Source organism: Radiomyces spectabilis, assembly GCF_025331425.1.
Source record: "Radiomyces spectabilis strain NRRL 2753 chromosome Unknown BYT42scaffold_13, whole genome shotgun sequence".
Taxonomy (NCBI): domain Eukaryota; kingdom Fungi; phylum Mucoromycota; class Mucoromycetes; order Mucorales; family Radiomycetaceae; genus Radiomyces; species Radiomyces spectabilis.
This window is the reverse complement of record NW_026251938.1, coordinates 135,324-158,993: the sequence shown is the minus strand read 5'-3', so window position 1 is coordinate 158,993 and position 23,670 is coordinate 135,324. Positions and strand designations below refer to the sequence as shown.

The 23,670-nt window shown below is 43.5% G+C and overlaps 13 protein-coding genes across 13 annotated transcripts; 7 read left to right on the top strand and 6 right to left on the bottom strand.

Moving 5' to 3' along the window:
- Window positions 1-552: 552 nt before the first annotated feature.
- On the top strand, window positions 553-1,624 carry BYT42DRAFT_549003 (uncharacterized protein; the record flags this gene model as incomplete). Its single annotated transcript, XM_051566048.1, has 4 exons — window positions 553-843; window positions 912-1,331; window positions 1,393-1,426; window positions 1,491-1,624. 4 exons carry the CDS (start codon window positions 553-555, stop codon window positions 1,622-1,624), a joined length of 879 nt encoding a protein of 292 aa, XP_051419527.1.
- Window positions 1,625-1,825: 201 nt separating this feature from the next.
- BYT42DRAFT_595390 (developmentally-regulated GTP-binding protein 2) lies at window positions 1,826-3,277 on the bottom strand (the record flags this gene model as incomplete). The annotated part of the gene is made up of 6 exons (XM_051570846.1): window positions 1,826-1,912; window positions 1,987-2,363; window positions 2,444-2,607; window positions 2,676-2,989; window positions 3,060-3,148; window positions 3,214-3,277. The coding sequence occupies 6 exons, from the start codon at window positions 3,275-3,277 to the stop codon at window positions 1,826-1,828; spliced, it is 1,095 nt and encodes a 364-aa protein (XP_051419526.1).
- Window positions 3,278-3,860: 583 nt separating this feature from the next.
- Window positions 3,861-5,200, top strand: BYT42DRAFT_647988 (deoxyhypusine synthase). Its single transcript, XM_051572725.1, has 3 exons — window positions 3,861-4,082; window positions 4,158-4,544; window positions 4,611-5,200. The coding sequence occupies exons 1-3, from the start codon at window positions 3,867-3,869 to the stop codon at window positions 5,127-5,129; spliced, it is 1,122 nt and encodes a 373-aa protein (XP_051419525.1). The 5' UTR covers window positions 3,861-3,866; the 3' UTR covers window positions 5,130-5,200.
- BYT42DRAFT_583796 (uncharacterized protein) lies at window positions 5,201-6,493 on the bottom strand. The gene is made up of 3 exons (XM_051569814.1): window positions 5,973-6,493; window positions 5,750-5,906; window positions 5,201-5,661 (listed from the first exon to the last, which is right to left on the bottom strand). The coding sequence occupies exons 1-3, from the start codon at window positions 6,109-6,111 to the stop codon at window positions 5,292-5,294; spliced, it is 666 nt and encodes a 221-aa protein (XP_051419524.1). The 5' UTR covers window positions 6,112-6,493; the 3' UTR covers window positions 5,201-5,291.
- Window positions 6,494-6,936: 443 nt separating this feature from the next.
- On the bottom strand, window positions 6,937-7,715 carry BYT42DRAFT_583792 (uncharacterized protein). Its single transcript, XM_051569813.1, has one exon. It carries the CDS (start codon window positions 7,463-7,465, stop codon window positions 7,175-7,177), a length of 291 nt encoding a protein of 96 aa, XP_051419523.1. The 5' UTR covers window positions 7,466-7,715; the 3' UTR covers window positions 6,937-7,174.
- Window positions 7,716-8,717: 1,002 nt separating this feature from the next.
- BYT42DRAFT_103289 (uncharacterized protein) lies at window positions 8,718-9,479 on the top strand. Its single transcript, XM_051562068.1, has 3 exons — window positions 8,718-8,881; window positions 8,953-9,068; window positions 9,128-9,479. The coding sequence occupies exons 1-3, from the start codon at window positions 8,811-8,813 to the stop codon at window positions 9,241-9,243; spliced, it is 303 nt and encodes a 100-aa protein (XP_051419522.1). The 5' UTR covers window positions 8,718-8,810; the 3' UTR covers window positions 9,244-9,479.
- On the bottom strand, window positions 9,424-9,979 carry BYT42DRAFT_503266 (Yippee/Mis18; the record flags this gene model as incomplete). The annotated part of the gene is made up of 4 exons (XM_051564889.1): window positions 9,424-9,504; window positions 9,561-9,669; window positions 9,748-9,791; window positions 9,881-9,979. 4 exons carry the CDS (start codon window positions 9,977-9,979, stop codon window positions 9,424-9,426), a joined length of 333 nt encoding a protein of 110 aa, XP_051419521.1.
- A 944-nt stretch (window positions 9,980-10,923) lies between these two features.
- Window positions 10,924-12,493, top strand: BYT42DRAFT_583781 (uncharacterized protein). The gene is made up of 6 exons (XM_051569812.1): window positions 10,924-10,949; window positions 11,037-11,080; window positions 11,147-11,743; window positions 11,827-11,952; window positions 12,010-12,071; window positions 12,134-12,493. Exons 2-6 carry the CDS (start codon window positions 11,075-11,077, stop codon window positions 12,345-12,347), a joined length of 1,005 nt encoding a protein of 334 aa, XP_051419520.1. The 5' UTR covers window positions 10,924-10,949; window positions 11,037-11,074; the 3' UTR covers window positions 12,348-12,493.
- BYT42DRAFT_503076 (uncharacterized protein) lies at window positions 12,493-13,547 on the bottom strand (the record flags this gene model as incomplete). Its single annotated transcript, XM_051564873.1, has 5 exons — window positions 12,493-12,600; window positions 12,670-12,841; window positions 12,912-13,040; window positions 13,120-13,170; window positions 13,264-13,547. 5 exons carry the CDS (start codon window positions 13,545-13,547, stop codon window positions 12,493-12,495), a joined length of 744 nt encoding a protein of 247 aa, XP_051419519.1.
- A 215-nt stretch (window positions 13,548-13,762) lies between these two features.
- On the top strand, window positions 13,763-14,299 carry BYT42DRAFT_595387 (uncharacterized protein; the record flags this gene model as incomplete). The annotated part of the gene is made up of 2 exons (XM_051570845.1): window positions 13,763-13,838; window positions 13,983-14,299. The coding sequence occupies 2 exons, from the start codon at window positions 13,763-13,765 to the stop codon at window positions 14,297-14,299; spliced, it is 393 nt and encodes a 130-aa protein (XP_051419518.1).
- Window positions 14,300-14,349: 50 nt separating this feature from the next.
- BYT42DRAFT_583771 (uncharacterized protein) lies at window positions 14,350-17,170 on the top strand. Its single transcript, XM_051569811.1, has 10 exons — window positions 14,350-14,606; window positions 14,677-14,724; window positions 14,800-14,886; window positions 14,959-15,263; window positions 15,358-15,377; window positions 15,450-15,630; window positions 15,695-15,824; window positions 15,893-15,973; window positions 16,051-16,766; window positions 16,845-17,170. The coding sequence occupies exons 1-10, from the start codon at window positions 14,570-14,572 to the stop codon at window positions 16,965-16,967; spliced, it is 1,728 nt and encodes a 575-aa protein (XP_051419517.1). The 5' UTR covers window positions 14,350-14,569; the 3' UTR covers window positions 16,968-17,170.
- Window positions 17,171-19,728: 2,558 nt separating this feature from the next.
- On the top strand, window positions 19,729-21,293 carry BYT42DRAFT_502841 (glycoside hydrolase; the record flags this gene model as incomplete). Its single annotated transcript, XM_051564859.1, has 6 exons — window positions 19,729-19,982; window positions 20,045-20,253; window positions 20,323-20,784; window positions 20,851-20,906; window positions 20,978-21,093; window positions 21,155-21,293. The coding sequence occupies 6 exons, from the start codon at window positions 19,729-19,731 to the stop codon at window positions 21,291-21,293; spliced, it is 1,236 nt and encodes a 411-aa protein (XP_051419516.1).
- Window positions 21,287-23,660, bottom strand: BYT42DRAFT_583767 (sorting nexin C terminal-domain-containing protein). The gene has a single exon (XM_051569810.1). It carries the CDS (start codon window positions 23,638-23,640, stop codon window positions 21,421-21,423), a length of 2,220 nt encoding a protein of 739 aa, XP_051419515.1. The 5' UTR covers window positions 23,641-23,660; the 3' UTR covers window positions 21,287-21,420.
- Window positions 23,661-23,670: the final 10 nt, after the last annotated feature.

Below are 23,670 nucleotides of genomic sequence, written 5' to 3'. Positions count from 1 at the left end.
TAGTAGGACATGATAAGAACAATTACAAGTTTTGTAAGCATGCTCCTTCTGTAATGGACTTCCTGCAGCAAGAAAAAAAAAGATGAGGGACTTTGCGTACCTTTTTATTTTCAGCATTGAGCTGTCATCAAAAAATCCAAATTTAAGGTTTGATGGCAACAATCGACAGTTGTCTGATAAGGTAAAAAAAAAAGAGACAGAGTGTGTCTCGAGTGCTCCCCACACCATTTTTTCTTTCCCCTTGTTTCCCTTGTGCTTTCCCCCTTGTCCGCTCCTAATTGTAACGGTACCCTCGAAAACGCACACCGGATCATTTCCCCACTGTGTTTTTCTTTGGTGGCATCTCCATTCTCCCTAGTTTGGTGTACCCTTTATTTTTTCCTTGTCACTGGAAAAAAAAGGAGTCAACGTAATAGTCCCGTCATTTTTCTTTTTTAAAAATAGAGAAAATGCCAATCGATCGTACGCCCATCCTCCCACTGCTTCTCTTCAGATTTCATCAAGAAAAGAACCCAAACTAAAGTCCAACGCACAATACAATCTATATAGACCATGTATTCACCGGATAATCAGGAAATTATTTCTGAAATCGTCAGTGTTGCTTGTATCACTGCCATCTCTCTCGTGTTTGGCCGGAAAGTGGCGAGTATCGATGGTCCTGTGCTTTATATCCGAAGTTTGCTTCTCGTGCTCTATGGTCTTACTTGGGCTTTCAATCTGATCAGCTGTATGCTCATCAGTACCAATAACGGAAATTACATCTCTTGCATTCTTGGTTTATTCAACTGTGTCTTTGTCTATACTCTTACCAAAATGATCTTGTACCTTTACTTTATCGAAAAGGTAAGCAACCTATTTTTCAGGAGATGCCTCTTTCTTTTCTCACACTAATATTTTGACATGACCTTTAGATCTACATTATTTCTGTACCGAATGCTTCCCGATTCAAATCACCGTTGTATATTTTTAATCTCGTTTTATTGACGCCGTATCTCGGTCTTATGATCTTGATGATTGTCTATCGCGTCGCTCTTGTCCATGATGAGTTCCCTTATCACTGCACCATTGGCTTCCAGTTGCCGGCCTCCATCTCCGTTTTAAGCTACGATATCCTCATGAACTTTTTGTACTTGGGCATCTTTATCAAGTTCTGCCTGTTCCCCAATACAGCCCAGCAAACCACACGCCACGCCTCCTCGCTTCACGTCATGGCCAAGCGCAGCACCATCGCTGTTCTTATTTCTCTGATCACCGTCGCTGCTAACTACATCTTGATGGTTGTTATGGAGGGCGCAGAACGTGGTTTGATTGCTCTTACCATGTCCACCTTGGTAAGTGGACGCACTCTATAAATGTCGTCTTTTTTCTTTGGTTTCTCATAATGGTAAATAGGATACAACACTGGTGGCATGCGCTATTCATTGGGGTAAGTCGTTCCATAAGAAATACTGATCAGTTTGTACTGACGTTTGGTTCCCTTTTTTAAATAGTCACTACGCATCCTTCTGAACTTCAATGCACCGAAAAGGCATTGCAACGAACCAATGGTGATAAACCCGTCAAGCTCGAGATTAAACAACATCAAGAAGTCGTCGTACTGACTGAAATGGCTTCTCAAGCATAATCGGAACTGCATATATTGAAACAGCATTTCATCAAGATATTCCTTTTGCAAGCAAAACTGTTATTCACGAATCAATCATTTACTAAAGTAGATGTTTCTCTTTCCAGATATCCATCGACCTTACTATTTTCTTATTACATTTATAGTAAAATATAATATCCCATTTTTCCTTTTTTATTATTATTATATTACTGTACTTGTTTATTTTTTCACCACTTGAACAACATCTTCATCGTGCACTTGATGATTGATACCCACTCGTTGAGGATTATGTTTGGTTGATGTACCCTAAATTAAAACCAAAGAACACAATCGGTCAAAGTACATCCAACAATACCATTTTTGACAACAAAAGAAATTACCCAGACCAAAGCGTAACGAAAAGTGCTTGCTAAGCTTCGATGAATAGCGTGACAAACGTGTTCAACGGTAGCTCCGTTACGCACAATCAAACCATCTTCAAAATCGGGATAGTCGCCTCGTTTTTTGGTGTATACTCTCATCAGGTTCAACTCCTTCCAGATGCGTTCCACGAGATAATCCAAATTGAGATCATCTTCACAAGATACCACCACTGTATTGGGTTCTCGCGCCAGTCGATCCACTTCTTCCATGGTAATCTGATCAATTTTGTTGTAACAATAAATGCACTTGATGTATCGTCGGTTGCCCAGCACCACGTCAATGAATTGTTCCACAGTGATATCTTCGCGAATCACAATATCCGCATTGAAAATTTCTATTCAGTCAAAGAAAACCAATGTTAGTGTTTGCCCTTTTTTCTTTTTTTTTTTTTTTTGACCGATATGCAGGACGTACTATAATCGTGTAAAATGTTTTGCACCATTTTTTGATCAAGATAGTGAAGTTTTACTGTAGCGTTGAAGCTAATACCGCCGGCTTTTTTGATCTTGAAAGAAACATTGGGGAAACCTTGATTTAATCGGATACCAACCGCTTCCAATTCAGCTTCCAATAATTCTCTACAGAAAGTACGACAGCGTGAGCGAGGAAACGATGGATCATTATTGAAAAAGAAGATGACGCTCACCTTTGAGGCGTAGCTTTGGTAGCATCGAGCATCATTAAAACGACATCGGCTGTGCGTGCGACAGCAATGACTTGACGACCACGACCTTTACCCTGGGAGGCACCTTCAATGATACCGGGCAAATCGAGCAATTGGATATTGGCCCCCTTATAAGTGAATTTACCGGGGACACAGGTAAGCGTGGTGAATTCGTATGCTGCGGCAACGGATTCGGCGGTGGTTAACTTGGAAAGAAGCGTGGATTTACCGACCGAAGGAAAGCCGATCATGACCACACGAGCGTCACCGGATTTCATGACATCGAAACCTTCACCCTACAACAACCTGGTTTATCAGGACCGTCATTCCCGACTTGGGCGATTTAAAGCTGTTGCAAAAATGTACCTTTTCAGACTTTGTCTTTGAGCCTTCGATCAACTGCACTCTGTATCTCGCCAATTTGGCTTTCAACAGACCGAGATGGTACTCGGTGGCTGTACGATTCCATGTAGGGTAAGCAACAGTGTGCAAGTCACGAATACATCGACTCCATTCTCACCTTTGTTCTTTTGAGTACGCTTAATTTCATTCTCAATGTCCTGAATCTTTTCCACGATACCCATGTTGCTGTAGATCCCCTCAAATTAACTGGGCTGGTCGGTTTGCTTTGGCGTGCGCGAAAAGAAGAAAAAAAAAAGCGCTGTGCTGTGGCCAGTCAGTGACTGACCCGTCGGCGTTTGAAAACTGTTGAGGAAAACATCTCCATTTCATCAGAACCGACATTGTTTAGAATGAATAGAGTCAACAGCAATGAATGAAGCAGCCAGGGGACCTGTTTATATGGTACTTGATGAATTCATGCAACATCATGATTGTGGAGAAGGCCATTGTCGTATTAAGATTAGATCAAGGAAATTCAAAAGCTACCGCGGCAGCCATACTGTCATTTTTTTTATCGTACTCATTTTTGCACTGTGCATGGCCCCGCAGCATATCTGATCAATCATCACCAAAAACACTTGGAACTTCTTTGCTATTCTTTCAGTCGACATGATCAGTGCTGCCCAATGTAAACAATACAAATAGGATCACTCGATTATTGAAGTTTGCAAGTTTAAATTATGCGGTCACAGTTGGGTGATTTGATTTCCAGGACAATAGAAAAAAAACCCAGCATTTCTTTTTTTTTTTTTTTGTTCAATTTTCATCTCAATGAGCAGCAACGCCAATAATGCCGCCTCGGGCAATCCCACGGGTGCCGAGGATGCCGTGTTTGTGAAATCGGTCGAGATGCCCGACGATGCAGTGCTTATCACCGGTCCCGATTTCAACCAGCGCTTGTCATTGACGGATCTCCTGGGCAGTTACCGAGCCATGGGCTTCCAGGCCAGTGGTTTGGGTGAAGCTATCGATATCATTGAGAACATGGTGAGCACAGAAACTTGAATTCATTAGGAAGTATGACTTATATATTCATGTTTATGGCGCTTATTTTTTTGTTAGCGTAAATGGCGTTTGTCGGACGAGCCGATTGCGGAAGACGAGTCTGAAGATTACCGTGATGAGCAAGTGCGAAAGAATACAAAGTGTAAAGTGTTTCTCGGTTACACGTCAAACTTGGTGTCTTCGGGTGTGCGTGAAATTATCAAATTCTTGGTCCAGCACAAGATGGTCGATGTGGTGGTGGCCACGGCCGGTGGCGTTGAGGAGGATTTCATCAAATGCCTTGCCCCGACCTATCTGGGCGACTTTCATCTCAAAGGCAGCGAACTGCGTAAACAGGGTCTGAACCGTATTGGCAATTTGCTGGTGCCCAACAACAACTATTGTAAATTCGAAGATTGGATCATTCCCATTTTGGATAAAATGTTGCAGGAACAAAAGGAACAGGTAAAAGATTGGCCACGTTAGGCGACCTTCGGTTTGCATGAGAAACTCACCTCACCATCGATACAGGATAAGATTTGGACGCCTTCCGCCATGATCAAACGCTTGGGCGAGGAAATCAATGACGAGTCCAGTATCTATTACTGGTGTGCAAAGAATGATATCCCTGTGTATTGTCCCGCTATTACGGATGGCTCCCTCGGCGATATGATTTACTTTCATTCGTTCCGAAATCCCGGATTGATTGTGGATATTGCTGCGGACATTCGCAATATGAACAACGAAGCCGTTTTCGCCAAGAAGACGGGTATGATCATTCTGGGAGGTGGTATTATCAAGCATCACATTTGCAATGCCAATTTGATGCGAAACGGGGCGGATTTTGCCGTATATATTAATACCGCCCAGGAATACGATGGCAGTGACGCCGGCGCTCGTCCAGATGAAGCCGTGTCATGGGGTAAAATCAAGGCAGGCAGTCGCATGGTCAAAGTGTACGCTGAAGCCTCGTTGGTCTTTCCTCTCATTGTCGCCGCCACTTTTGCCAAAGCTCATCATGAACAACAGCAAGAATCATCATCAACATAGACCTCCTTTTCATGTTTTGTTATCATTTCTTCAAGCATTTTCATATTTTTTTTTTTAGTTTTTACTGTTATATGGAATGGTATACTTGTATTATTATTTTTTTCCTCTACAAAAAGAAAAAAAAATAGACAGATTCTTCTTTTTTCTCATTTAAACATCAAATCATGGCTCCTCATCCATATCATCGTGATCCTCTGTGGAGTGTTCGGCCGATACCAATGCCTCCAACAGAATCTTTCGTTCGGTCTGCAACCGTTTCAATTTTCTTTGTGCCGAAGTGAGCTCGTCGCTTAGCATTTCATGCTCTCTGAGGATGTACCGCAGTTTGGCTTTCGCCAATTTGTATTTCTGCTCTTCGGTGGCGGCGGACGATTCATCATCACTTGATAGGGGCAACAGCATCTGTGGATCTTCTTCAAATGCTTCGCGTCTCTGTTTTCTCTTTCTTTTCCTATTCTGTTGTGATGACAATGGTTCGTTTTGATTATGCTCGCTACGGTGATGTTTCATCAACGCATCTTGGCGACTAAAGCTGAGCAGTGCCCCAAAAACATTCACGCTTAGTGGCTCAAAAAGTCCAAGTTGGGGTGCTTTTTGACCCACTCTATTGCCCGTCTTACCTTTGGCCGCAACCTGGATATGTGCACTCGAATGGTTTTTCTCCTGTGTGTATCCGCAGATGCATCATGAGGGCAAATCGACTGTGGCACTTCATGCCTTTCCGACTGCAGTTGGTCCATTCGCAAACATACTCTGGCTTTTTCCAACCGACATGGTCTGCACAAATTTCGTTACGACAATAACATCCAACGATGAAGAGAAGTGCGTCCAAAAAATTTGTACCTTCTGATAAATGAGTCGCCAGAGCGGTGTGATCGTCAAACTTTAACGAGCAATCGTTCCAATGACATACAGGTCTGTCTTCTTCTTTGGCTTGAGACATGGTTGCAAAGGGAGAGTCAGCATGAGAGCGAGGAGACATAATCACCTGCAATGTATTCGAGCAGTAGTCACAGTCAAGATCTCAACGATGAGTGACCACACCCACACAACCGACGCTTTCTATGCGTGTTTGCGCCGCAGTGGGCCCGTACTCTTTTAGCTTCTTTACCAAATGGTCTGCGCGGCCATCTCGAAATTGCTTTTCTTTTCTTTTTTTTTCTTTTTCTTTTCCAGTTCAAGAAGAAATATAAATCCGAAGGCGGCGTCAATTATACTGATAAAACCATCGATTTCAGCTGGTTGCAGAAGTCGTTTTTTTTTTCCTTCATTGCCTTTCTTTGAGCGCTATTTGGACGTGTCAAATTGACATAAGAAGCGTTGAAATGAATTGGTATTTTGGTGATAAAATAATACAAGTCAAAAAGCGCAAGCTAACATTGCGACAAGACACACTTGCATCAGGTCATCAGTTTCACGTGGTCGCATGACGTGATACATATTATTTTTAGTTTGAGAAAACGCTGTTGTCCAGGTTTTGGTAGCCACTCATTTATGTCGCGTAGCAAGGCAAGCACCAATGTGGTCCAAAGCATCGATGACACGCACAGAATATACTGCAGTTCACAGAAATAACAGGTGATAAAATCATGTTTTGCCACTCTTTTTTTTTTTCTTTTCATGCAATTGTATGCAGGGCGCAGTGATGGATCGAAAATATATTATATACCGCAGCGGCTATCAAACACAATGCCATAATTTAGATTTTGGCATCCAGCTATTTCAGTGGCGCTGCAAAGGTGCCATTGGTGCAATGCGATTCAAATGGTGATGGCTGAGGCGACGGAATTAACGAACGATGGAGAGTAGGGAGGTAAGCTTTCCTACAGATAGAGAAACCCTTTTTATTCAAGATAAATAATATTACAATAGGGAGATAGATATATACGGATACTGCCATCAACGGATTAAAAACAGACGGTAGTCGTAGTGCAAGTGATGCAAAAAGGGGGGATGCATGATGTTTTGTGGTGAAGGATATGAAGGTCACATAACCATTTTGCCGACAAGTGGTCACTGGTATGAAAATGTATCTGCCCATTCATCTATATGCGGGTGTCCTTTGTATAATCTTGATATGATGGCGGTGGTGGAGCAAGTTCAGGGTCGTGGCTGGTAGCTGGCAACGGTGGTGGGCTGTACACTGTTTGCGATGTCGAATGATTGGGTGGCGTTGGATAATAGCCACTAGGGTATGGTGCCGGTTGATTGTAAGGTGGTAACGACGAACCTCCCATCGCACCGTTGGGCATATTCACAACTGTATGGTTCACTAGGAAATTATTGCTTGCCGCATTCGCTTGTAACATGGCTACGTGACAAAATGGTAAGTCCATGAGTCATCACAGTAATGCTGGTTATGCCATTTAAGAAAAAAAGAGAGCCCCTATTTTACCTTTTCGGTGTTGTCGTCTTCGTCTTACCAGTAAGAGAAGAGAAATGATAAATATGAGTAAACATATTATCCAAAGAATATTGATGTACATAACCATAGTAATTAGGGAAAGAAAAGAAAAGAGCAAAGAATTAAAAAAAAAATTTACAGCGGTTTAGGCTCGAGCAAAAAGCCAATACAATTTCAAAAGCGCCAAGATTCTGTTACATTTTTGGGTCGCATGGCAAGAAATAGTCAAAGCGTGAAATGGTTTTGGGCCAATGAGAGTGCCACGTCGAATTTCGGGAAAACTATGGCTTCTACACAGCGGGATCCGCACCCTTACGAGACTACGGCTCAGCATTCATTTTTCTCCGATTATCCCGGCATCTGAAAGGGGTTTATTCCTTCTGATTGATCTGATGATAAAGAAAAATAAATAACCCGGTTGCGACGAACAAGTAAAAAACTTGAAAAAGTTACTGAGCCCGATTATTTTTTGCTGGGATTGGAAATTGGCAGATGATGTCAATGCACCATCTCAGGTACAATGATTTCATCCAAGCCCTTGGCTGATTCTGGTACTTATTTGGCAATAAAAAGAATCCGCAACTTTCATTGAGGCTTTGCGTAGCATAAAAACAACAAGCAAACAAACAGAAGCCGAATAGAATCGTTTCGCAACAGTGCCATCTTTATATTTAAGATCGCACAAGATAAGTCGTATAAAATACTATTGCCATGGAATTACACGAGTGAAAGTTATAGAGTCTAATGAAACTTCAAAAGCGATTTGATTGATAATAGCAAACTCGACAATGCCAATTTTTTTTTTTTTTTGAAAAGCTCAATAAACATCATGTAGTTTATTGTAGGCGCAATACCGACGCATATGGGAGCATCATTTGCTTGCGCTGTATCTTTAATTGCATGCTAAAAGGCTGCAGCAGCTTTTCCTTCTTTGAATTGATTCGTACTTCCAACTGTCAGCACCAACAGAGACCGTTCCTATTCTATTGATGTATTCAGATAAGGAGCGCAGTTCATACTTGAGAGGGGATCACCGGCAAATCGAGGTCCTGTTCATAATGGATTGCTTTACCCAATGACTCCTCTTCCAAAAAATGGGAGGAACTATGTGCTGTATGGTATGTACAGCAATTGGATGAAGCGGCGTTTTACCTTCAGGGAAGCACCTCTTCAAACCCACCCTGTTCAACGTCACCCCCAATTCAGGTTCCGCCATTAATTTTTACTTTCAAGCAAAAAGTTTTCGAGGCCAGGAGAACCTGGTTAGCTCAAACGACATGCTGGTGAGACACATCAACGAGATCAAGGTGGCATTATCACCCTACAACGTTGCCTCCAAATCATCCAGGTAATGCCAAAAAAACCAACTATGTGATACATTCACAACGGTCCATTAACAGAACAGTATCCGGGTAACAGATTGTTCCTCAATCGAGTTAATACCAATGAAGCTCGCAAAATGAACCCCACCCTGAAAATCACCACCGACATTTTGCCTGATCCCAAGGCAGCTTCCCACATTCAAGTTGTTTATCGTAAGTTGACCAGATAAGCATGCGGAATGGTATAAAGCTGATGAGTTTTTTTTTTTTAGGCGATGGCAAAAAGCTGGCTTTAGACAGCGATAAATTGAAAATTGGACATCTTTTGCAGGCGGTAAACAAACATGCGAAAAAGCTGGAAGAAGTGGAACAAGCCAACTCTTGGTAGAGGTCGATGCATTTGGATATTGAAAGAAAATAGTTGAAAAAAAAATACAAAGTGAACAGTTCATCAACAAACTGTGCAAGTTGGAAACCAACAGATGAGCGATAAAAAAAAGCTAGAAATAGGAAATAGAAGTCGTGTACATAAAAAAGAGTCCCCTTCCCACGTCATTTTTTCTATTGTTCAGTCTACTGTGGTCAGCATTTTAGATTCTAATATAAACTTGCCCTCCTTGTATCGGTTCTCTTCATTGAACGCCTTGATCTATCACTGATGAGAGCCGTCGACATGGTTGCCATCAGATTAAACGTTGTACTTACATAAACCCATCCTACCACCGTATCACACTTTGCACATGAAATATTTCGAATCGTATGTATGCCTGTCGCCATGGCGAGATCCACAGCTTTGCCTCTGGTGATATTCACCCTAGTAGGTCAGAAAAGCAGTAAGCACAACTTCATCGAGAAAAATATCAGTCTCGTAATCCTGGGGGAATATCCGTACACATTATCGGTGAGATATGCTTGTCCGTGCTGGCCTTGGAATTGCTAAAAACGACGGATAGGGGATGGTTGGTAATGAACGAATCTTTTATATGGAGGATGCTGCGGTTGATGGGGGTTGACGACAAGCTTACACTGGATATGATGCTTTCCTCTGTTGATAGGTGTGTTTTGCACTTGTGACATCCATAGATGGTGATGCCTTCCAGATAGGTACGGTATTTTAACCCCATAACAAGGTTATGTGTCAGCTCCAGAGTACAAAGGTCAATAGAGATATGTTGACTGAGGAGGAAAAGCGGAAAAAAAAGAAGAGCGAAAAAGGGAAAAAAAAATAGTTCGACAAAGTAAACTGGAAGGAGAAGAATAAAAAAAAAAAAAAGAAAAAAACCGACCGCATGAGAATTGAAATTTGCTGTGGTCATATGACAGCTGTTCCGAAAAAAGGAATGGCGCAGACCGAAATGGTGCTTTTGCATGATACTTCATTTTCAAAAAACCAAAAAACAATAATCGTTCACAGTAAACTAAGCAGATGAATCTTCTTTTTCTGCCCTAATCAAGCATCAGCTCCAAAGTTTATTATTTTTTATTGTTCACAAGGAAAGCCAACAGATACCACATATCACCGAAACATGACTACATCATCTAACATATGTGTGAAGGGCCTGAATGACAGCGGACGAGTTTCCCTGGCTCATCTGTAGCACAAATAGTCTGTCATGGTGCAAAGTAATTTCGTTTAATATAAACAACCCGGTTTACAGATATCGGTCATTTCTTTCGCCAGGGATCGGAAGTGAGGTAATTTTTACATTTGCATGATATCGGTAAAACGAGACAATTTTCGAGCGGAATTTATTCCGTCCACGTACCTGAAAATGGGTACTTTATACCAAAGGGTCGTTTTATCATTGTGCTTGTAAAAACGTCGAAAGTCATTTTGTTAGTCCATGCATAGATCTCTGATCTACACTGAAAATGGAAATAATATGTTTCGTCTCCTTTTTGGTTCATATGATTAGCTGACGGGTCAGTCAGCCACTGGACGATGAAGTCATTGACCGTTCCACGGAACTGTCAGCTTTGCGCGATTTGGTCTCGTCCTTGTCCTTTTTAAGCACATTGCTATCAATCACATCGGTGACACTCTATTTATTACGATAATAGCAGCTAAGAGCAGCACGCGTTGCTGGGGTGGGGGTATTCCTGATAAACGCGCATTATCATCTTTTTTTTTTCTCTTATTTTTTCTTTTCCTGGTGTCCTTTTTCTCTTTTATCGAAATAGGCACACTTTTTGTTTTTCTCGTGTTGCTCATTGAGACAATGAAGGTAAGAGACACATAAGCGCCTCCATGCAAGCGCCAGATGGTCGTGACACAACTCATTCTCGAACAGAATGCCAATACCACAACGAGCCTGGAATTGGATGCCATGCTGGCCCAGGAAATTGCTCACCTTAACCGCGATACCAAAAACGGTCAAAACATAAAACCAGCCGTTATTATCGCTCAACCGGAACCCAACACGCTCAACGATGCCAAGTCAGCCAACGACGACTCTAGCTCCGATGAGTTTGAAGAAGATCTCTATCTACGCGATCCAGAGTTATTCCGAACCACAGAACGGAATCGCCAGATTCTCTTGGACAATGACTTCAATATGCAATCTGCCTTGGACTTTTCGCCGGCCGTTGATACCAATTCCACAAAGCGCCCCTCGGAATTGGTTTTCACCGATCCAACCGAGGTATTGACACTGCCGGACCGAGTCATTGTCAGCTTTTCGTACGGCCACGCTCCTGAAAAATTTGTAAAGAAATCGAGAAAGTATTTGATCGCTTATGATTTTGGCGATGAAAGTATCTATGCAACACAATGGTCGATGGGCACCTTACTCCGCAGTGGCGATGAAATTCATTTGGCCAACGTCATTCATACAGACAAAGATATCGCTGAATTAAACCCTGTCGAGAAAAAGCGGCTTTGGCAAGCTGTGGGTATTTTGTATTTTTTGCTTTGTTTTTGTTTTCATGATGATCTGGGCAAAGATCGCTTTCTTATAACCATCCTATATAGCTTGACCGGAACTCGAAGCGGCTCATGTCCAAGGTGCGTGAAATATTGGGCACCATGCTACTGTATAATATCAGTATCAAGGTCCATGTCATGGCAGGTCCCGTCAAAGAAATGCTACTGGACTTGGTAAGAAACCGAAAAAGATGGTCAATGTGGGTAGCAACGTAGTGATGATCCATCAAGATATCTAGCTTTCCCGTTACAATGGTTATCTGTGGCGCCAGAGATAGAGGTGCTTTCAAAGGGTAGGCCCATTTTTTGTTCTTTCGTATCAGTTCACCTTAAGTTGCTCAACGGTTTGCTTTAGAATGTTGATGGGAAGTGTTTCAACGTCGCTTATTCACAGTTCGCCGAGCCCAGTCGCTTTGATTCGTCCTCAGAAAAAGACCAAAAAGAGTAAGCGTCAATTAACACCAGCACAGAAATTAAGCTACAGTGTCCGCAGTGGACACTTGAAGGTTGATGAAATCGAAAAAGTCGAAACAACGATACCAAGCATCAACAGCCGTGATGCTGTATAAACTATTCCACCCACCATGCCAATGTGACATCACGCATGAACACCCGTGATGCCGTTGAAAAATATCCCTCATCATATGAACAAATTTGTTTTTCTTAATTTTTCGTTTCTTTGAATATTTTGGGTTCATTCTTTTTTTTTTTTTTTCAGGCAAAAATTACGGCAACAACAAATAACATAATAAGCATCAGTACTAATCGAGACATAAATGCACTCTGAGGCGTTCCTTGATTCGCACCGTTCATAGGGAAATTCTATGTCATACGTTGTTAAAAACCAATTCCAGTTTCTTTCTGCTCAACTGATGTAAGGACGCTACTTACAAAAGCAATAGAAAAGGGAAATAATCCGAATCCAGCTGCAATGGATACGTTTCCGGCGTTATAGGTGGCCCCCCGTAATGGTTGACCAAAAAAGGATGTAGCTGGTCGATTGGGATCTCGGACGGGTGGTGGACGTTGTCCTGCAGGACGAGTGGGTATCGATGGATCCTCCCTATATACAATTATCCCAAGGGTCAGTGGCTGTGATTTCCGAATGCCTCACCATGACAGCGAGCAGTTACCTAGGATCTTTTTCTTCTTGACCGCGACCGTATATGGGAATCACCTTGTCTTTGCCGCATCCAGCTTTGCACACTGGGCAAGTTGGGTTGCGAGCCTGCGCATATAACCATTGACCAAGACAAGACCAGCTGAATGGGAGGAAAAGACGCTAGTAAGCATAGATCGAGAGAGCACCAAGTAGCGCTGCCATTCAATGATTCCACTTACCAGAACAAGTGACCACACAGTGTTAATACAGGATGAATCGCGGTATCAAAACTAGATAAAAAGCAATTGTAAGTTATCCTTGACTGCAAAGTGACAGAAAAAAAAAAATGAAATAATTCAAAAGTGAACGGGTGGACGGCTTACCATATATTGCACTCATAGAAGCCACCACCACCTCCTGTGTTTGTTCCTGTGGATGTTGCCCCGGTGGTACCGGCATCGGCAGTGTAACTCGATGAACGTGATGATGTCGGTTTGCTGTCGGTGGATTTCGTTCTCTGTCTCAGCGCACTGGCATTGTACGAAAACTGACTTCTCTTACGCTCAACGAAAACAGCAGGCTCTGTTTCCCCTGCTGTTTCCGTATCGTCTGTCTGTGTTTCGGGTACGTTTTCTCTGTCAGGATGCTCTTCCGCTGCGGAATCCATTGCCAATGCTGTTAATTTCGTAGACGCAAACCGTTGGCTGACGGAAAATAGAAAATTGGGAAATAGCCGCTTTGGAGCAGGAGCAATCGGCATTTCCATGCGATTGGCAAAAGCGTCACACAACTTGAACCAACCAATAAGAAAAAGGAAATACAAAAAATGTTTAAAATTTCGATTGAAATAGGGTCAAAAAGACCAATCTCAACAGCTCACTCATGCCGCCACCTGTCGATGTCAGCAATGTCAAACCTGCCTATTCCTATTCTTGGGAGGATATTTGTCATTATGTCTGTAACTATCACATTGCTCATATTCTCAGTTTTTTTTTTTTTTGGAACAGTCATGGTAACCTATTATATTTGACAGCGACCAACCAAGTAACCAGTCTGCGTCGCAATTACGAAGAGGAACAAGTGTATAAAAAGTGGATACAAGACACTCTTCAGACCTACGGCTCCATTGAAAACTTTCTCTTGAAGGAGAAGCTTCATTTTCCTGCCCACGATGGCGATCCTGATCGCCCTGCTGTGATTGTGCTTCCGAATGATTTTCGGTATCCCGCCGCCCCCGGCATCGAGCATATTTTGATTTGGTCTCGTGCTCCTTTGCAAGAAACCTACGTGAAAGAAATATTAGAAGATCATTACGGCAGTGAAGCATGGGAATGGATTTACTTTGTGAATCCGCCCATCACTCAAAGTGTTCGCAAACTACCCCACGTTCACGTCTTTCTGCGACCTCGCAAGAAATAAAATAAAAAAAAAAAAAGATACCATGTCCCATTTTGGGATTCCCCCCTCTCTTCTCATTTCAAGTTCAGCCATTGCTGCCCTTTTTTTTCCCTGCTTGTATTGTATCACTAGCACTATGAGTTTTCTATGGTCCTTTGGCTCATCAAAAAAACCAGCAAGTATACCGCTTTGTCGCCATATTTAAAAATGTCCATTGCCTAATGTAGCCATGGTGACTCACAGGAACCCCCGGTGGTCCTGCCAACGCCGTCCCCTCCGGCTTTCAAAGCCATGAGCACGTCCTTTCGTAAAGGCGTGCAGTACAACAGTAAGCGATAAATAAAAAAGCATGAAAGTGGTGGTGTGCTATACCGTTTCTTAACATTTCGATATGATAGTGAAGATTGTCATTCGTGGTGATGTCATGACGGGAAAAAGCATGCTTTGTAAGCTTTCCGAACTGAATGCCATGGTCATGATAAAGCGTTCTCACTCACTCACATGGGGTTTTATTACCACAGTTAATCGATTGCAGGGAGCTGAATATGAAGAAGCGTACTCGTCCACGTCGCAAATTCAGGTGGCTAACATTCCTTGGCATTATAAAGGTAAAGCGCAAGCAAGGCAGAATAAGCTCGGCAAAGAAAAGGTGTATACAGTTGTTCACCTTGCTGTATCAGATTCCAGTGATATTGTCAAAATCGAAGTATGGGACGTTGTTGATAAGGCGCATAATAACAGTACGAAGAAAAGTGAATCGGGGATCAAGTTGGAGCATCATCCATCGGGCCAGTCACCGCGTGTCGAGAAACAACCTCAGGAAACGACAGAACAATCTGATCTAGCTCTTGACGCATCCACTGTCAACGTCTACAGAAACAGCCATGCTGTTATCTTTATGTTTGACATTACCAAACCGTGGACATTTAACTATGTCAAGAGAAATTTGGAAGACGTACCAGAAACTGTGGCGGTCTTGGTCCTTGCAAGTATTATCAATACTCTACTTTATGGTGATGCTAAAAATTCCACACAACAATAACTAATCATCTTTTTGTATCGTTATTCGATGTATACAGGGCAACTTTTCGGACAAGAGGTAAAGCGGGACAATGCGCACGATCAATCGGAGAAAAGGGACATGACATGCTTAACCATTAGCTCACTGTAGTGCTGAGCGAAAAGTATCTCTTGATGAGATTCATGCTGCTTTATACGATCAAAATACACTGCGGATTGATAAGGGGGCTCTGAAGCCGAACCTCATCCGTTACGCGGAAGCAAGCATGAAAACAGGTCTCGGTCTGAAATTTATCTATGACTATCTTGGCGTTCCGTTCATGCAACTGATGGTGCGTGCCGTGTCCACTCTCACGTGCATACTTTTAGTTGCTCACGTTGACAGCACATTCATAGATGGAGTCCTTGCGGAAACAACTCGAGCTTAAAGCAGTAGAAATTGTGGATTTATTGGAGGATTTGGATGTCGAGGAAGACGTACCCTCGGTGATGAGACGAAGGAGAGGTCAAGACAATTTCGATCAACGTAAGCCTGAAGTTTCTGGTTTTTCACATGAAGAAAAAAAAATTGTAACACTTTGAGTTGTCCTGTAGCCGCTGACACACATCTTGCGCAACAACATAATGACATGAAAAAAGCGTGGGACGAGGAATTGGAGATGATTGCTGCAGAGAGTAAGGGATCACAAGAGAACAGAAAAAAGCGGTGAACGAGACGCTAATGAATTGTCGTTTGTTTCTATCCATCACAGATCCATCTCCTTTGGATACCGTGCTTGATTCCTCTTTTTATCGTGCCGACACCCCGCCTCCACCGGCAGCGCCTGCGGACGGGCGAACGCGCAAAGGCTCTCTGATTTCCGATGTACCACCTGCTGTCGAGTTGGGAGAAACAGAGACGCTGGATGACGATTGGTTCAAGGACGAGCCTAGTACAAAGAATTTGCCAATTTCCCTTTCAACTCACTATAACAACGACTCGGATGGTGAAAATCCAGGCAACCCTATGGTTGCCGGAGATGAGGATGTGGAATCGATTGAATATTACGATGAACAGGAGCGAGAAATCGTGAAACCCGCCTTGAAAGCCCCGGAACCCGTCGCTGAAGAATCGGATCATTCGGAGGACGATCAATCCCATCAACCGCCCATCTACAAGAGCGACTTATCCGGCGTTTGGGGAGCTGCAAGACAGATGGAAGCGACGGTTGTCCACTCGGATAGTGAAGATGAGGATAACGTGTTACGGTCTCATGATTCGTTTATTGACCCGCCTTATGCCACTGTCGATCGATCTTCACCGTTTGGTTTTGGTGGTTATGAAGAGATTGGCGGTCACGACGACAATCCTTGGTCGGCCCATGGTGAACCCTCCAATTACGAAGCACCGTTTTCAGAAACTACTTCCGAGGCACCCAACGCTTCATTTTATGACGAGAGTGAGACAACGGAAGTACCAAAATATGAGGTATGTCAGTCGTTAAAAAAAAAAAGAACCGTGGTTTTTACTGGGATATCCACTCACGGCCTCTGACATATTGTTTAGATTACATCCGAAGTGCCTTTGTCTTCCATGGAAACCACAGCTGCGAAAGAAAAGAAAAAGAAGACAAAGAAGAAGAAATCCAAGGACAGTAAGAAGAAAAAGAGCGATTTCTCTGCTGTATAAAATGAATCCAAATGATAGCCGCATCAGTGTCGCTGTGTATATGATCACCATTGAAAACCATACCTCACACAACCATTTCTTATATAAATTGAATCTATCCCTGTATTATCCTTTTCTTTTTCTATTTTATATGCTCGGTCGCTTCATCATTCATAATCGAGATGTCAATTAATGCATATTCACCGTTCAAACGGAACTTTCACCACTCGATTTTTAACTGTTTCAACCACTATTGATCCCATCCTTCTGGTCGGGCTGTCAGGTTGCATCCTTTAAACGCATGCAGACGGCCGCTGCCTCATCATCATTCAAAGCACAGACTATGGCACTGAAAAGCAGCCGCATCCTTAAGGACCGCCGCGAAACGAAAATAATCCCCTTCCCAAGTGGCCTTCCTCAGGAAGATTAGTTTTGCGGTTCTCCAGCCTCATATCTGAACACGATCAAAAACCAGACTGTCACATATTAAAGCTGCCTGATCGCTCCAACGAGACGTCTTGGGGAGAAAATGATGGGGAGAAACGCCCTTCTTTTTATATCTTTTTCAAAAATTATTGCGGAGGTCCGATTGATGATCCTGGTTTTTTGACTGCGAAGGCACCTCATTTTGCTCGATCCCATAACAAAAACTCACCAACATAGTCGCCTTTTCTTCTCTTTTGCGTAAAACGATGCAAAGAGGGAATGGACCGCCTCACTCATGCTGTCATCAGCAACAAAATGTGCACTATAGTCACTCTTTAACGTGCAATAGCCTATAACTGACCGTTGATGCGACATGCTTCGGAATTAACGTTGCTCTTTAATTTCTGTATGATAAGGAATTTCCCTACGTTGCCCTGCCCCTTTGTCTCAGATTTATTCTCTTTGACTCAGGTTGTCAAGTATGCTGCTATGACCGCGGAATCAGGTGCACCAGTGTCAATGTGCCATGTCGGAATGGCGATGGAACCCAGAAGGGACCATGAGCGATGTAAGTGATTGGGAGGACTTTTTTCAAGTTGACTGCACCGCAAAAGCATCGTATCTACGAGTCACTTCCAATGACTATCTGAGGTATGTCAACGCAGTAGCAACATGCTAGGACTTTGATTCTTTTGACTATGCAACGTGCTGCGCTTTTTGCATGAATCGGATGACTTGCAGGACGGGGCAAGCCATCTCCACTTGAAATTAAATTCCCCTTCTCCGCTTTGTGCGCTGACATCCGCAACGGTGAAATTTGTGATTAATTAAAATGCTGCCCATTGTGCATTTGATCGAGCTGAATCCTTAGTCACATATTTCAAAGGATACCATATTATGTTGTCTGAGTGTCTGTGATGATGCCTTTAGGAGCAACTCGTTTTTGTTCCATGCAACATTGTAGACTAAAATAAAAAAAATTCGTGAGGGTCGCACTGTGCACCGATCGGAGCTTGCTCTGGCAACATATTTTCTCTCTCTCTCGCATAAATCCCGAATCATCGAGAATGGCCAAAATTTAATATCACGTACGTTCTAAGAAAAAATGTCAGAATAAGGAAAAAAAAACCTGCTCAGGGTCCGCTGAATAGAGATCCATACGTTGATGCCTTGTGGCCATGCAAAGTCATGAATTTGTCTTGTTGTAGCTATGAATGACGTTTCCAGTAAGTGGACTTTTTCTTATTTTTTTTTTTTTTTTTTTTTTTTTTTTTTGGCTTGGCGTGGCTGTCTTGGCAGGGCCGCATTGAATAGATTGCCGATATGTACCACGTTTTCTTTTCTTCTTGCAGGCCGGTCCAGCAGCGTATGCTATGACCATTCGATAATTTACCGAAAAAAATTAAAATTGATAGCGCCTGACTGCCAACCACAACGTTATCACGCTGTGCTGATGACAGCTGATGTTTCATGGCCATGCTGGACGTTATCGTATTAATGTTCGTGATCGTTAGTGAGTAGTCAGACCATATCGCACGGGTCGCTCGATGCGAGAATGGAAAGAAAAGAAGCTCCCCATGTGTGTCGTGTCAATAGCTTGCATTTTTTGAGCCGAATCTTTCGTTGTATCCACCCATTGACTAGCCATGGTCAGGTCATAGTCAGCATCGCAGGCTCTCCATTATCAAATTTGCATATACAAAACCATGTTCGGATAGAATCGATTTACAAGATCACTGCATGGACTCTCCATACGCGTGGCCTGCACCTAATAAGTAATAATGAAGCTGATCATGCTCCCCGAGTCAAAGGAGGTACTGAAAAGATGCATAGCGTATATATATATGCATCCATCTTAAGAAAATGAGGGACGACAAAAAGCACAGACTGTTCTTTTTTTTGATCGGAAACCTAAGGCCATCTTTAAGTATTCAATCGTGAAAATCACATCCACATGCTCCTTCTGCAAAGTAGGATTTTCACCTGGTCCTTGCTATCCCTGTGCTTGGAACTGGCCAGCGGTGCGCCTGTATCCTCGTCGACACTACAAGTATGCGAATCCACCAATAACCGGTCGGAAGCTATACGGAACGCTTTTCAGCATGCTTTTAAAGGCTATTCAACCTATGCGTGGGGTCATGATGAACTTTTGCCGGTATCGAAAGGTTATTCCGATTCAAGGTAAGGGCAGGAATCAGGGAACTGATCCATGGCCTTGAAACTCAATCATTTTTTCTTTGTCTGTACGATTATCAGAAATAAGTGGGGAGGTACGACCGAATCGACAAAATAGTGTCATGCATCCATCTTACTCACAAAAATGTTCATAGCCAGTATCATTGATGCACTAGACACGATGCTCGTGATGGGATTAGAGGACGAATATAAGCGCTCGCTGGAATTTGTAGCCAACGTTGATTTCAGTGTTTCTGATGATCCAGTCAAGGGATTTGAGACCAATATTCGATATTTGGGAGGCTTGCTCTCCGCTTATGATTTGCGACCGGACCCCATCTTGCTTCAGAAAGCCGTCGAGCTCACCGACACGGTATTACTACCGCTGTTCGACTCGCCTTCCAAGGCTCCCTACACTTATATGGATTTAACAAAGTAAGAGCGCAAGGGATGTGTAAATCGTTATGGTGTTCCTGAGCAACTCGATCAATATGTAGAATGGTACCCGAAAAGACGACTTCGATCAATTTGGCGGAATTTGGCACATACTCACTGGAATTTACACGATTATCTCAATTGACGGGTGACTCAAAGTACGCCGATCTGTCCAATTCGTTGATCGATCGTGCCATTTCCGTGCAATCCGATATTCCTGGACTTTATCCCATCGATTGGGACATCAAGACATTTACTCCTCTGCCGTCAAGTAAGCAACGAATGCCTTGACTGTAAATATAAAATGTCACAGAGGAATTGAACATACTTTATTCAATAGGTGCGATCTCTATCGGCGGAGGCGCTGACAGTTTTTATGAATACCTGGTCAAGAATTATATTCTTTTGGGTCAAAGCGACAGTCATTTAATGGAAGCGTGGGTGAAAGCCGTGGACAGCATTGAGCACTACTTATTAAGTCCGGCGACTCAGCATTCCAGCGTCAAGTTCGCAGGGGAGATCAGTAGAGGAAAGCCACAATATCAATCCGGGGAATTGATCTGTTTTTGGCCTGGAAATATCTTGCTAGGTGTCCATCTAATGAGCCACGAAAATGATTCGACACAGCAACGCTTCCGTACGCTGGCAGACGATCTGCTAACCTCTTGTCTCGATGTCTGGACCCATTCTCCGCACGGTATCGCACCCGAAGCGTGGTCATGGGATCCTCAGAAACCATCGACATCGGGTAATAAGAGCGACTTGTTCACCATCATCGACTCTTCGTATGATTTACGTCCTGGTAAGACTTGATACATCCTAGCAAGACGAAAACAACGCTCAACAGGATACTCTTTTTGTTTTCTAGAGACTCTTGAAAGTGTGTTTTATTTTTATCGCATAACAGGAGATCCCAAATACCAGGTAAAAACATGGGTGACATTCTTCTTCTCTCTCACGGCCATAGTTGGTTGACTCAGTGATGGATTACTTAGGATATTGCTTGGGAACTTTTCGAGGCAATTAACGAGCATACCCGCACAGATGCTGGTTTCACTCGATTGAGGAGCATGGACACTGACGTTCCATTAAAAGCCGATTTCCAAGAAAGGTGTGTGTCCTTTGTTACAGGTTTCTCTCATGCGCTGCATACTAACTATGCCCGAATGTAGTTTCCTGTTTGCTGAAACCCTGAAATACCTGTATTTGACATTTGTCGACAAGGAGTGCTTGTCACTCGATGATTACGTATTTAGCACGGAGGCTCACCCATTTAAACTGTCATCTTCCATCGCAGTTCAATCCGAATAAACGAGCACCTGCAGCTAGTGTATATATGTATTTTCAATCCCAACCCTTGTGCTTTTTTTTTTTCTAAACGTGATACATTTTTAATCCGATAAAGAGCCATGTTTTTCCCTCTCTGTTTTGTTTTTCTTTAAACAAAGATAGGTCGCATGATCCGTTCTAAAATTTGCAACATTAAAATACGATTCAGCTCTGGGTTCTGACATCGTCTCCATAATCTATCCATAGCAGCACTGCAATTCTGGTCACCAATTAATTGGCGCAGCCCGCCCGGAATCGCTCGATTCATTAGCATCATCCGTGCTTGTCGTCGGCATTTTTCTTTCTCCTCGATTGATCGTGACGAGGACGACGACTTTTTCGAATTATCATTATTCTCTGTGGGCCAGTATTGATCGTTGATCTTGTCAATCAACTGAGCAATAGCATCCGGGGAAAGGTATTCGTTCATGTAGTCGTCGTATCCTTTGGCGATGATTTCAGTATACGATCGTCGAACGATTTCGCGTAGTAAATTGAGCAACGATCGTCGCATCCATGCCTTGTTGTTGGTGCGTGTAAGATCAAAAATCTCAACGACGAGAGCAAAGGTGGTCTCTATCAACAATTCGACATCGACCGCCGACAGTGATGTTTTCTTTCGCGGTTTATCAGCCGGAGTGGATGCCTCCAAAGATATCGGTGCCTCTGGTGATGGAGTAGGGACTATGGCTGGATTGATTTTCAAGGGAGTAGTAGCTGCAGTGGGTAATGTTTCGAGTGATGTGGTCATGGATGAAACGGAAGGACTGGTATCAGATTCTTCGGGTATGGTGCTTTCTTGAAACTCTTTGAAATCATGCTCATCCTCGGTGTCTTCTTTGCTGCTGGAATTACTGCTCCACAAGCTCGATATTGAACCCTCACGGGTCGATTTTCTTTTAAACCAACGTTTGGAGGGTTCGGTGGGTGAATGGGTGCTGGTGGTGGTGGTGGTAGTGGCATCCTCAGGATGAAGCGGATCCAGCGCTCCAGCATCCGCTGTCGTAGTTGTTGGCTGATGACGGGCTGGCCCTCGTGAAAAGAGTGACATGGCTCTGCCGACGCCACTGGTGGGTGAGGCGTGCGTTTGTTTTTCCGCCAGTGCGGCGTAAGCGTTAATTTGATCCCTGTATTCGTCAGCAAACGTGAGGCTATCGGCGTCCTGATCGTTGCGTCGCTCTTTTCGTAGAAAAGCTGTAATGGTTTGATCTCGTCCCAGTTCCGAATCCTGCACAACCGTATGCAAATATTTTTCCAGACTTCGACTCATGGCTTCCGCGTCGTTCGTCGGTGCGGTGGTGGCGGATTTCAACCAGGACCGGCTGGCATCCAAAGGTAACCGCAGGTTTAATCGTGCGACATGCTTGGGGTGCTTGGCAGCCATGATCGATTGGAAAACTTCAAAATCCGTGTAATTTCGCGTAATCACGTACCCTCCTCCTTCGGATCCCGGTTGCCCGTGCATGGCGGGTCGCTCAATCTGGATAATGAAGGCCAGTTTATTTTTATCGGGAAGTCCAGTAGAAGCACGACGCTCCGAGATGTCCATGACGCTAAACAACACAGTGCCGCGAGGATATAACATTGGACTCTCTGCAGCCGCTTCCTCTTCTTCGGACCTTGTCTTGATGCTTGTATCCACGGTAGGTCGGCTGGAAACTTCGTCGTGGCTCCCCGGCGACGTGTGTTCAATCGTTGCCGTGGTGGAGGAGGGACGGGTTGTCCCCTCTTTCGTGTAACCAACATTAGTCTTTGCGGATCGTTGAGGTCGCGGTGTACAAGGCGGACTCGCAGGATGGGGAGCTGGAGGTAACTCTTGGGGTAATTCTTGGATAGGTGAGGGAGAATGATCCTCCAAAGCGATGGCTTCCTCTGTCGCCTTTTCAACGACGCTACGAAATCCGTCCAAATCGCCCAAAGTCGGATTCATACTCTCTTCCATCGTATTTTCTTGTTCGGACAGATGATCAATGATTTGAGAATTGATAAAGTCGGGATCGCTGCAGCTTTCGAGAATATTGCCAAAAAGGTGGGTCGAAAGTAGTTCCTTGAGGAGAATGCATACCAATGGTGAGGCGATATCCGCGGGAGGTAATAGTCGTTTAATGACTGTATTCGTAAGACCGCGAAGCTGCTGTTGCTGTTCTTCTATGGAGAGCATCTGAGCAAAGGGAGATTGAGGGTTATGGAGCGTATACGCTTCGAGAGACATGCCAGAATCTTCAAATGCTCTGCACTCGCGCTGCGGGACCGAACAAAAAACATAAGAAACGGGACAGTGAGATGAGGCTGATGAATATGCATATTTCCATCTTGAAAGCAATACCATGTGAATGATTAAAGCGTTGGCCACACCGTA

What these genes read in the sequence shown, in the direction of transcription:
- BYT42DRAFT_583792 (XM_051569813.1), bottom strand. Translation starts at nt 7,465, where the DNA reads ATGGACTTACCATTTTGTCACGTAGCCATGTTACAAGCGAATGCGGCA.
- BYT42DRAFT_647988 (XM_051572725.1), top strand. Translation starts at nt 3,867, where the DNA reads ATGAGCAGCAACGCCAATAATGCCGCCTCGGGCAATCCCACGGGTGCC. An exon ending in TCGATATCATTGAGAACATG is followed by an intron (nt 4,083 to 4,157) that starts GTGAGCACAGAA and finishes TTTTTTTGTTAG; the next exon opens with CGTAAATGGCGTTTGTCGGA. An exon ending in TGCAGGAACAAAAGGAACAG is followed by an intron (nt 4,545 to 4,610) that starts GTAAAAGATTGG and finishes CCATCGATACAG; the next exon opens with GATAAGATTTGGACGCCTTC.
- BYT42DRAFT_583767 (XM_051569810.1), bottom strand. Translation starts at nt 23,640, where the DNA reads ATGGTATTGCTTTCAAGATGGAAATATGCATATTCATCAGCCTCATCT.
- BYT42DRAFT_583796 (XM_051569814.1), bottom strand. Translation starts at nt 6,111, where the DNA reads ATGTCTCCTCGCTCTCATGCTGACTCTCCCTTTGCAACCATGTCTCAA. An exon ending in GGCGACTCATTTATCAGAAG is followed by an intron (nt 5,907 to 5,972) that starts GTACAAATTTTT and finishes AAATTTGTGCAG; the next exon opens with ACCATGTCGGTTGGAAAAAG. An exon ending in TATCCAGGTTGCGGCCAAAG is followed by an intron (nt 5,662 to 5,749) that starts GTAAGACGGGCA and finishes GGCACTGCTCAG; the next exon opens with CTTTAGTCGCCAAGATGCGT.
- BYT42DRAFT_583781 (XM_051569812.1), top strand. An exon ending in AAGAAATGCTACTGGACTTG is followed by an intron (nt 11,953 to 12,009) that starts GTAAGAAACCGA and finishes TGATCCATCAAG; the next exon opens with ATATCTAGCTTTCCCGTTAC. An exon ending in GATAGAGGTGCTTTCAAAGG is followed by an intron (nt 12,072 to 12,133) that starts GTAGGCCCATTT and finishes GGTTTGCTTTAG; the next exon opens with AATGTTGATGGGAAGTGTTT.
- BYT42DRAFT_583771 (XM_051569811.1), top strand. Translation starts at nt 14,570, where the DNA reads ATGAGCACGTCCTTTCGTAAAGGCGTGCAGTACAACA. An exon ending in GACGGGAAAAAGCATGCTTT is followed by an intron (nt 14,725 to 14,799) that starts GTAAGCTTTCCG and finishes TTATTACCACAG; the next exon opens with TTAATCGATTGCAGGGAGCT. An exon ending in GGCAACTTTTCGGACAAGAG is followed by an intron (nt 15,378 to 15,449) that starts GTAAAGCGGGAC and finishes AGCTCACTGTAG; the next exon opens with TGCTGAGCGAAAAGTATCTC.
- BYT42DRAFT_103289 (XM_051562068.1), top strand. Translation starts at nt 8,811, where the DNA reads ATGCTGGTGAGACACATCAACGAGATCAAGGTGGCATTATCACCCTAC. An exon ending in GTTGCCTCCAAATCATCCAG is followed by an intron (nt 8,882 to 8,952) that starts GTAATGCCAAAA and finishes TCCGGGTAACAG; the next exon opens with ATTGTTCCTCAATCGAGTTA. An exon ending in CCACATTCAAGTTGTTTATC is followed by an intron (nt 9,069 to 9,127) that starts GTAAGTTGACCA and finishes TTTTTTTTTTAG; the next exon opens with GCGATGGCAAAAAGCTGGCT.